Here is a 12,101-nt window from a genome sequence, read left to right as displayed (position 1 = left end):
AAAAGATTTATTCTGATAAACTGAAAATTGAATTACCAGAGATGATGAATGCATGGTTGAAAAAAGTGTGTTGCTCTCTGAGTAGTGATACATATGATTGTTCATCATTTCCCTGCTTCTGACTTGTTCTGGTCATCTCATTTCATGTCATGTAGAATCTACCTGTGTGCTGTCGTTTTAGTTACGTATGCATAATGTGTGAAATAGGAGGTACATTTCATAACTAATGTGAACTACTTTTTACATATCTCTTTACAGTCCTTCAGTATAGTGTCCCTGCATCTCTATGACTGAATCCCAACATCTTGGAAGCTCTGTTATTCCATCCAGGACACCACTACTATTTATATGTCGAATGGCTCGGGTAATTGTGGTAGAAAGTTCTTCCAGAGAAAGGTGACGATGACCACACAAAGATTTTTTCGACTAAGGGAGCATGCCAAAGTCTGATGGACACATTTTGGGCTGTAGGGAGAATGTGGCAACACCTCCCATCTGTATTCGTGCAGTTTTTATGCTACAATATTGTCAATATGCTGGCGAGCATTGTTGTGAAGAATGAGTGGCCCAATCTTGAGCTGCTGTGGTTGGGTTTTCTGCATTTTTCTGCACAGCTTTTGCATGAAGTTATAATATACAGGGTTATTACAAATGATTGAAGCGATTTCACAGCTCTACAATAACTTTATTATTTTAGATATTTTCAAAATGCTTTGCACACACATACAAAAACTCAAAGTTTTTTTAGGCATTCACAAATGTTCGATATGTGCCCCTTTAGTGATTCGGCAGACATCAATCCGATAATCAAGTTCCTCCCACACTCGGCACAGCATGTCACCATCAATGAGTTCGAAAGCATCGTTGATGCGAGCTCGCAGTTCTGGCACGTTTCTTGGTAGAGGAGGTTTAAACACTGAATCTTTCACATAACCCCACAGAAAGAAATCGCATGGGGTTAAGTCGGCAGAGCGTGGAGGCCATGACATGAATTGCTGATCATGATCTCCACCACGACCGATCCATCGGTTTTCCAATCTCCTGTTTAAGAAATGCCGAACATCATGATGGAAGTGCGGTGGAGCATCATCCTGTTGAAAGATGAAGTCGGTGCTGTCGGTCTCCAGTTGTGGCATGAGCCAATTTTCCGTGGGCTACCCGTGAAACTTGCCCACATGCGTTTAACCATTTCTTCGCTCACTGCAGGCTGACCCGTTGATTTCCCCTTACAGAGGCATCCAGAAGCTTTAAACTGCGCATACCATTGCCGAATGGAGTTAGCAGTTGGGGGATCTTTGTTGAACTTTGTCCTGAAGTGTCGTTGCACTGTTATGACTGACTGATGTGAGTGCATTTCAAGCACGACATACGCTTTCTCGGCTCCTGTCGCCGTTTTGTCTCACTGCGCTCTCGAGCGCTCTGGTGGCAGAAACCTGAAGTGCGGCTTCAGCCGAACAAAACTTTATGAGTTTTTCTACGTATCTGTAGAGTGTCGTGACCATATCTCAATGAATGGAGCTACAGTGAATTTATGAAATCGCTTCAATCATTTGTAATAGCCCTGTACTGCTGTGATACAGGCTTGAGCTTTGCTTGATCACTTGAAACTTTTTGGACAAGGAGAATCTGAAACTCTCCACTCATTGGACTGTGATTTCAACTCTGGTTCAAAGTCTCTAATCCATGTTTCATCAGTAACAAAAATTCAAGACAAGAATCCTTGACCTTCACAGTTGAATCATTGTTTGAGCAAGGTTGCAGTGCCAGGCATTTCCGCTTCTCTAGCGGTCAAACTGTGTGGGACCCATGTTGCAGAAATTTTTCTCTTCTTCAAATCATTTGTCAGAATATAGAATACTAATGTTGGGGGGAGTTCTTGTGGCTTCAGAGAGCTCCTCACAAGTAACACTGTAATGTTCTCCAAGAGCATCTGCCACGAGTTTCACACTTTGTTCATCTGTAGATGTTTTTGGCCTTCCAGATCATGGATTATCATCTGTACTCATACAACCACCATGAAACAATTAACCCAATGAGAAACTATACTACGATTCACTATAGACTCACCACAAACATCACTCAACACACTGGTTTTTGTTGAGTTTTTGCAATGTAAAGTTTCATCTTGATGTGCAACCACTGGTCTTCAACAGTCATACTGGAGATCTCTGCAAGGTGCATTTCTACGTCTCACCAATTTTATGTTATATATCTAAAAACAAAGATGATGAGACTTACCAAACAAAAGCGCTGGCAGGTCGATAGACACACAAACAAACACAAACATACACACAAAATTTGAGCTTTCGCAACCCCCGGTTGATTTTATGTTATAGTACACAGTAATAATAATAAAAAAAAAAAAAAAAAAAAAAAAAAAAACCAAAGACCTCTTCCTCAAGCTCCCAACTGCATCTGATGTCATTTTCATTGTTGTGTGCATCAAACAATCCACAGTAGTACCAACCTGTGCATTATTTATGAATATCCCTTGTAAGAGAAAAGTTATTGTCAGAAATGCTTTTGAAGTGAATGTGTTTAAACTTGCTGTCTGTTGCATACTGTCTCTAGCTTCCCAAGGATGTCAGCCATAACCACTCGAATCAAAAGTGTCCACAAAGCAAAATTCAAATCGAAAGTGTCCACAAAGCAACCAGACTAGACAGCATGTTGTACAATCACTACATGAAGTTGCATTTTAATTTACAGATTTCTTTGAACAACAGTAATGACATATAAAGCATTATTCTGTAATCATTTAAAAGATCACACAGTGAAAAGAAAATGAAAATAAAAAGTTTCAAAATATTTTTGATTGGCAGTGCTCCACAGCAGTAATGTATTTTATGAAAGTCAGGTTGTGAAACATACCAACATCTCCCACAAAAATCTCTGTATTGTTGCTACCTAAAAGATCAGCACCAGGCTGCAAAACATCACTGTAGCCTATGTATGTAAAAACTGGCATGCTTTCTGTAATGACCACTACGTCTCAAGTTGAGAACGTGTAAGATCAAATCCTTTTCTATATTTCTGTCTTTGAAATGTTGGATATGATCTGAATTACTGGTTGAATGTACATAATGAATGTCACTTAACAATTAAATTTGAAAATCCAACACCTAATCAAAAACTTCTGTATCCTCATCAGACGCCAGAAACTGTCGAAGAGTAATGTGTACATGTTGCCTGCTTTGTCATTTGCAATGTCTTCTATTCAAATATAATTGTGTATCTCGGAGCTCACCATTACACATTCTTACATCACTTGACATTGTAATCACAGCTTGATTGTACAGAGCTGTGCTAAAACTGTTAGTTAGTGAGAATGTGTAATGATGGGCATGGTGACAGACAATGGTTTGTTGGCACAGAATTAGTGCTGAATAGCATCCAGTATGTGTGATGACTGGCTCTCATACAGTGAATTTGATGGCCAAGACATCATCATGAGTTAATTATTAAGCTCCTCAAACCCCCACTGTAGCATAATTCTGGCATGGCTGACACAGAAGTTAACCTGCTGGAAGAGGTCATTGCCATCAGGGGAAACATCAGGCATGAAGGGCTTCAGTCAGTTTAAAATAAAATTCATGTAATCAACTGTTGTCACTGTGCCTTTGATTACTACCACGAGTCCCGTGAAAGCCCAGGTCAGTTTCCACCATAGCACAATACTGTACCCATCAGCCTGCACCTGTGGCATGATGCAGGTTTCAAGCAGCCGGTTGCTGGATGATGACATATGCGCACTTGACAATCAACTTGTAACAAGAAACATGAATCATCTGACCAGGGAACACATTTCCATTGATTTATGACCTGTTTTTGATGATTCCATGCCAGTTGCAACTGTAGTTGATAATGTTGTTTAACAGGGAAACACAATGGGGTCATCTACTGTGGAGGCCCATGTTTAAGGGTTGTGCCGATTGGTATGCCCAAAAACATTTGTGCCTGCACCAGCTCAGTACTTTTTGTCAGGTAAGGCAATGTTGTGTGGTGCAATGATGAACTTTTAGATAGAAACTGTGGTAGCACATTAAAGAAATTTCAATTCACTTAGCAGATGTGTGTTTTTTCAACATGACTTTCATAAAAAAAAGTTTTAGTTGTATCAGTCATTGATAAAATACTGTAGTGAAGAAGTTGGATTTTATTGTTTTCAAAATAACCAGTACAAATGATAGCCTTTGATACATTTTAAGAGCAAATAGTCATCTGACTTTCACATTGACTAATTTCTTTTTAAGGGGCTAAGATAATGATAGACTAATTTCATGAAACCTACTATTATTTCTTCACCATAGAAAAAAACAGTACATACACATCTGTTGTCATGTAGTCTTAGATTTGATTTATTACCATTAACATTATCATTATTTTCATACATTCTTGGTGTTTTGTAGGCACTGAGTTCAGTTTGCGCTAAGAGCCTAAACCAACGTAATATAAATGGCTACACACCTCTGCATTTGGCATGCCTGGCAGACAAACCAGACTGTGTTAAAGCTCTACTTCTGGCAGGTGCCGATGTGAACATTGCTGCCAATAAAGGGTCTGATACAGCAACGCCCCCTGGAAATGTTGCTGATTTTCTGCAGGGCAATGCAAATAAGTTGCAAGTGAAAGTGAGTATGCAGCTAATTTTAATATACTTCAGCAGCAGTAACTGCTGATTGAAATATAAAACCTGTTGTGTTTGAACAGCTATTATCATGCCTACTCATAGGTATATCCTAAAAGTACATGCCAAAATTCAAATGTTGCAGTCTTACAATCTTTATACTGCACGCATTTTGTTCTGCTATCTGTACAGTGCGTAGAGCTTAAAATCCACGGATTTTTATCTGGTGTGTCATTTTTCCATATAAACCCTTGGAAAAGAATTCTTCTGTTGTGATTTCACTCTTAGTAATTTGCATAACAACTGAAATACTAAGAATAAACATTTTCACTTTTTGAAAATGTGCACCTTGACTGAAACCTAGATTACCATGTATCATAAGCAATACTCTTTTACTCTTTGGAGGTAAATAAAAATATATGTAAGTATACTTTCATTACCTACTGCGTTTTCACACAAATGTATGTGCTCTCTCTCCCTCCCTCCCTCCCTCCCTCCCTCCCTCCTTCTCCCCCTCCTTCCTCCATTTCTTTCTACTGAGTGAGATGATGTAGTGGTCAAGAAACTGCATGTGTTTTCAGCAGATTAAAGATTCAAAGCCCCATCTAACCATCCAGTCTTGAGTTTTCCATAATTCCTCTGAATCAGGGTGTTCCAGCTTGAGTGCTTGCCACAAGCAGCTGGGTACCCAGTACTCACTGCTGCAGCTGGGCATCCATTGACACAAGCGGACAGTGGTGGGCAAACAGCGGACACTTGAGCAGTTAGACAGCCAGGCTGTTGTGTAGACAGTTATGCTGCACTGGCAGAGCACCCACTGACAGCGGTAGCCGCATGTCTTGCACATGTGCAGAAAGTGTGCAGTAAGGCCGCCTGGTGGGTAGTCTACCCATTGGTGAGCTGTGATAGGAGCCTTTAATCCCTTCAGGTGAATTTGGAAATCATGTCTTTAAATACATTGCTGCTGATTTCCTTCTTCATCCATGTCCAACAGAGCCTGTATTTTTTTCTAATGACAATGTCATTAAGGGAAACTAAACTGTGACCTTACTGTTTTTTCATCTTCTACCATTATTATGCTGCAGCTCTTCCTGTATGTTCTTAACATACTTCCTCTCAAACATGTGATGAATTCAGTGTTTTACATATTACTCTCACTGCTCATCTGTTGGGAGTTTCTTATTTGCACCTTCTGCCTACTGCAATTGAGATACAGTTTTCAATGCATAAATTAAAAAAAAATGCTTGTATGTTCTTCATGGTCAGTTTTTATATAGAACAGCTGCATGGTGCATAGTCAGGTCTAAAACTGTAACAAGCAACAATGATCCTGCTACTTGCCTTCATTGGCTGCTTCATTGTAAGCGTTACAGTTGCTGCGTGATGATGTGTGAGTCTCTAGTTTGATTCGTGCTTGTACTGCAGTTATTTATCGTTAGACATGTATTGATTTTTGAAAGGTTCTGTGATGTATTTATTTAATATGGAAATTTTGTAGAATATTCTGTGTATCTAAAAGTTCAGCTTCATGTGTACTCTTGTGTGTACTCAGAAAACATGCTTTCAGTGGGACATGCTAGTTCGTGTTGACCAATTGAGGAAGAACTCAAGAACTGGAACAAATTTTGGACATAAGTTGAGCAAAAATTTGGTGACAATCAATAAAAGCACTAATAGTGGAAGAACAACTGTAGAACAGAGCCCAACACTAGGGGAGATGACACAATTATAAAAAAAAACAGTGTGTTTTATCACTGTTTACACAATAAATGTGAATGTTATGGATGCTGACAATTTCACATTAAATGACATGCTTGGCACAAGATGTCTGCCAAGTGCTTCTTTTGAAGCATCTACATCGATACTCTGCAAATCACATTCAAGTCCCTGGCAGAGAGATAAAAATCATGTGACTGACCAGAGATCGAACCTGAGATCTTTGTATTCGTAGTCTTGTTTTTCACCACTTTGCCACTGTGTAACCACCACTGCTATGGAGGATTTAATCAAATGATGTTGACACATTGAGACAATCCATCAGACAAGAGTATACCAAAAGAAGTTTGCCAGACTTCTGAATGTCATACTAACAGCAATCATGGAAGACCATTAGGACCTAACATCAAAAATGTATCAAAGAGTAAGAGAAAAGTTACGAGGGTTTATGGCATCTGTTGGGTATGAACACAGATGGTTGTGGAAGCAGCAGTGTTCAATATCGCAACCATGCAGGATGAGATAGCTTTGCTAATTCGAGAAGAGGTTCATTGTTCATTGACACCAATCACTACTAGACAGATCAACGTTAATGAAAGGAGTCATAAACCCTGGACAGATCTTGTATCTGTTAGACAACATCCAATGTCCAAAGTTTATGGTGACACAGATATGGTTTTCTCACCATGGTCAGTCCAATTGCCACACATAAAAATTGACAGATGGAGAACAGAGAGCATGCCAGTATGGTTATGATTTTGCTGCCCTGGGCACATCATAATGTAAACAAAAAGGAAGTTTGTACAATAACTATTATGCTGCAAGACTTTAAACAGCAGGTCAGTTTTTTCGATGACAGGAAACCGCACATGGCTACAGCAATATGCAGGATGAAGCCTATCATTCAATCATGCACAAAATTGCTCTGCAATGCACCAGTTGCTGCCTGTTACCTTCCAGAGATTCTAGCCACTCACTCAGCCATCAAAATCAACTAAATGTAGCAATCATATATAAATGTGAAGCCATGACAAATGAAAGTTCTCCGTGAATGGCAGTTGCTAAGATGGCAGGAAACCACATGACATTATTATTGATGAACAACCTGTCCAGGCACAGGTAGATTCTGGTGTGTTGTTTTCAGTGATATCAGATTTTTATTGTCACCAGTGAAAGAAAATTATGTTCCAAGATTCAAAGGCTGGAGATTGCAAATGGAAAATATGTCCAGCTGACAGGAACATGTGTTGTTCTAGTAACTGTCAATGACAGAAGAAGGTCCTTTGAATGTGTCATTTTACCACAATGCAGGTGTAATGTTATCCTTGTATGGGGCTTGAAGACATCATAAGCAGTCAGGGACTGTGAAAGATGGAGCTCCAGATAAAATCTGGGGGTTTAGTTCAGTGCAAAAAGGTATTCAGCCTTGCAAAAGAGATTTATATGCCAATTATGATCGTAACCATCACAGGAGGACAAAGAGAGCTGTGAGTCACCAGCTGCTATGAATGCCTGCATCTCATCCCAAATGGTATTTGTTTAGGGATACCTGAACCATTTCAGGAAAATTTACACAGTACCATGGAGAATCATATTTCACTATATAACATCCTACTACAATTTTTAAGGTTTACAAAAGAAGCAAATGTTTCTATCTTTTGATTTTAACCAATAATTGAAGAGTATTGCAGAATGTTAGATCTGTATTTAGTAGAATGCAACTTGTCTTAGATTTCCGCTGTTGTGGTAGGGGTGATTATTGATGAGCTGGCTTCACTACAAATGCTTTTTTTCTGCTTGGATTTATTGTGTGTGTAGGACCAGAAAAGATAGCACTCTAACTACTGAAGTGAAGTGGCTTTGAAATTCATTTTCACTATATTGACCAAATACAATAAAATATACTAATTTTAATGTAATCCTACCTTATTGCACACATCTGAACCCCAACAAACTTTGCACAGACTCAACTCAACTGAACTCGCCTCATCACTGCCATATTACATTAAATAATGCGATAACAATTACATGTACTGAACTCCATTATGATCAATACTACATTTATTTAATTACAATTCAAAATGTTAGTTTTATAATACCTTTTCACCTTACGTAATAACAAAAAGTGAAACAATTCTTGTGTTATTATTAAAATTCCAACTGAGTTGTGTTTTCACGTGAAATTAAATAATTTTTGAAACAACTACTTTACTGAATGTTTTAATTACAAATTAATTTTTCAAGGGATTTTGCCATGAATGTATCTTCAATGTTTGTATTGTGGTTCTTTTGAGGTGAATAAGTACTAATGTCTGATCCCAGAATAGTTGACATGGCAATACTACAGGAATGCTGTAAGTAGATGTTTGATGATGATGATTGGTTTGTGGGGCTCTCAACAGTGTGGTCATCAGCGCCCATACAAAGTCCCAATTTTTTTACACAGTCCAATTTTTTTACACAGTTCAATCTAGTCACTGTCATGGCTGATGATGATGATGATGAAATGGTGAGGACAATACAAATACCCAGTCCCCGGGCAGAGAAAATCCCCAACCCGGACGGGAATCGAACCTGGATCCCCGTGATCCAGAGGCAGCAAAGCTAGCAACTAGACCACGAGCTGCGGTCATGAATTAGAGATGAGCTAAAAGATGAATGTAAAGTTCACAAGCAAGTGGAAATAAGAATAGACAAAAGAGCAGTTACACAAGATGGGCAAGAAAAAATACCCATTTAAAGGCTCACCAATGGTCGTCTGTTTGATAGAGCATAAAATGTGATTCATGTGAGTAGGCCTACTGCCAGCTCTCAGTGGATGTCCAGTTGTGGTACTGACATGCAGGTTCTAGCCTTTGTCACCAATGAACAGCAGTCAGCATAGGTGTATGAATCAGACACCTGACGTGGCAGCCCATATGCAGCAACATTTGCTGTGCAGTTGTTTAGGAAACACTGTTGGTATCCCCTTGGCTCCTCTGGGTGTGTAGTTGCTCAGCAATTGCATGTCTGTTCGCCTGTACACATCTGTGCTGCTGTTGATGAGTGTTGGCCATTCTGCATCAATTTTTGGATTAGTTAAAGTTCAGAAGAGATTCACGGTGTGAGAGACTTTCTCAGAATGTGGTCCTACTCCAGATGTTCAGTGAAGGATTTCAGTTGCAAGATATGGCCACAAGAAGAAGTATTGCATGGAGATGCCAATTTTTCTTGGCAGGCATGTTTTGATGAGAATTGCAAGATGGGAGTACATTCTGATTCTAGTGGTAGTGGGATAGGTGCAAAACGGCAAATCCAGGAAGAAACTGGAAGAGTGATTTCTTATATATTCATAGTATTCTCGAGTCCCAGAAGAATTGCTCTATGTCTGAGGAGTGCTTGGAGTCACTTGGAGTCAGTAAGTTTGATCCTATTTATAAGGCAGATCTTTCACTTATGTGACTGACCAATCATTCTTATGCTGACTGATGGGTGTAAAGGATCCATCATGTTGACTGAGTAGATGGACACTGAAGTTTCAGCAATGTAGTATCACAGTTCACAAAAATGGATGCAAACATAATGATGTTGACTATTTTTTAATGGAGTCTTTTGGAGGAACATTACAGTGCTGGTTGTATCCCAGTCATCACTTCACTACTGAACATTACAACTGAACAGAGGTAAGACCCAGTATTACTGAAGACCATAGAGACTATAGAGAAGCAAGGTGACGTCAAAGGAGAATTCAGATATAGATGGAACATTATATAAAATGAATTATGACTTGGTGACTTACCGAACAAAAGCGCTGGCAGGTCGACAGACACACAAACAAACACAAACATACACACAAAATTCAAGCTTTCGCAACAAACTGTTGCCTCATCAGGAAAGAGGGAAGGAGAGGGGAAGACGAAAGGAAGTGGGTTTTAAGGGAGAGGGTAAGGAGTCATTCCAATCCCGGGAGCGGAAAGACTTACCTTAGGGGGAAAAAAGGACATATGTCTGCTTGTGTCTGTATGTGTGGATGGATATGTGCGTGTGTGCGAGTGTATACCTGTCCTTTTTTCCCCCTAAGGTAAGTCTTTCCGCTCCCGGGATTGGAATGACTCCTTACCCTCTCCCTTAAAACCCACTTCCTTTCGTCTTCCCCTCTCCTTCCCTCTTTCCTGATGAGGCAACAGTTTGTTGCGAAAGCTTGAATTTTGTGTGTATGTTTGTGTTTGTTTGTGTGTCTGTCGACCTGCCAGCGCTTTTGTTCGGTAAGTCACCTCATCTTTGTTTTTATATATAATTTTTCCCACGTGGAATGTTTCCTTCCATTATATTGAATTATGACTTGGGATGGATATGGTTTCTCATCAAGAGATATAGGATTTGTGAAGAATCCCTGTAGAACCTAAGATGAGTGTCATTGACCAGGTCTCTACTAACTTGTCAGGCAGTATGTACACTACTGTTGGGAATTCAGAAGGTGGAAGTATGTGCCTCAGTGAGCCCCAGAATATCCGGTACCAATATCTCCTGGAGTTGCACAATATCACTGTCTTGGAGTTGACCTCTTTGGGAAGTTGACAAATGGGAATAAATGGATAATAATATGCTCTGGTAACTTCACGTGCTTCGCTGTTGCCAAGGCTGTACTAGCTGCCAAAGTGCTGGAAATTCACAAATTATCTGGAGACATGATTCTGAAATGCCTTGTGTAATGATCTCTGCTTTTGAAAAAGTGTTTCGATCAGGACTTAAGATAGAGTAATTTTACAATACAACTTTGTCTACAAGATGTCAGCTGTCTACACCTGCAAATGAATGGCCTCACAGAATGTTTTAAAAAAGATGTTGACAGCTATACTCTTGATCTACATTGACATCAAACAGAAAGACAAGTATATTACACTGTCTGCCGTGACAGTCACATACAGCAGAACAAAGCAGACAGTACTGGTTTCAGCTTGTTTTTCCTGATCCACATTTGTGTGGAGAGGGGGAAAAAAACCAGTAAATTCTTTCTTTCCATTTCTACCTGACGATTATTATTATTATTATTATTATTACATCAAACAGCTCATCACCTAATCTGAAGAAGTAAGACAGGTGGTATACTTACATATCTTGGAGACCCAAAATAATAACAGTGTACATTATAACATAAAACACCAACTTTCAAGCTACAACTCAGGAGACATAATGTGATTTTTTACTCCTGGGTGAAAGATCAGGTTACCAGAAAAATTATTAATGTGCTACTTTGCCCCATACCAAATTCTTCATTGTATGGCAAACAACATAAACAGAGTTGAGGATGATGATGCTATAGCGAGGAGAAATAAGCCTACGGACATCATCTGTATGTTTCACGTGAAAGCACACTACAGTGGTGAGGCACAGACCTATGATACGGGCTTTTGATGCAAGGCTATAAAGACCTACCTGATCATCACTTTGTGTTGATGGAAGATGGTAACAACCAAATAATTATCGTCTTCTGCAACCTTCTTTGTGACTTTCAGTAACTATTACTTTTCACTGTTACTGATGACATTTTGGTCACTAGCAGTGTGCAACTGGTTGTCTCTGATGCGATACTTCACAACTGTTATAAAAACTTTGGCTCTCGGTCTCCAAGGTACATGGAAGCATACAAAATAACACACGCATTACATTCTTATAATTATGACAGCACAAGGTGCCTATCAAGAGCTGGGAGGAGAAGCCTTAATTACATCGTAGTGAGATTTAAGATAATTCATCAGGGTATCTGTCAAACTAGATG

The 12,101-nt window shown here is 39.4% G+C and overlaps 1 protein-coding gene across 1 annotated transcript in view; it reads left to right on the top strand.

The window, feature by feature from the left end:
- The window catches only part of LOC124605794 (85/88 kDa calcium-independent phospholipase A2-like), a 170,782-nt gene that overhangs the window by 30,577 nt on the left and 128,104 nt on the right, over positions 1-12,101 (top strand). The window contains exon 5 of the mRNA XM_047137686.1: positions 4,410-4,631. Coding sequence (XP_046993642.1) covers positions 4,410-4,631 — 222 coding nt within the window. The remainder of the gene's footprint in view (positions 1-4,409; positions 4,632-12,101) is intronic.

This window comes from Schistocerca americana, chromosome 3 (assembly GCF_021461395.2).
Source record: "Schistocerca americana isolate TAMUIC-IGC-003095 chromosome 3, iqSchAmer2.1, whole genome shotgun sequence".
Classification (NCBI taxonomy): Eukaryota; Metazoa; Arthropoda; class Insecta; order Orthoptera; family Acrididae; genus Schistocerca; species Schistocerca americana.
This window is presented reverse-complemented; position numbering and strand designations above follow the sequence as displayed.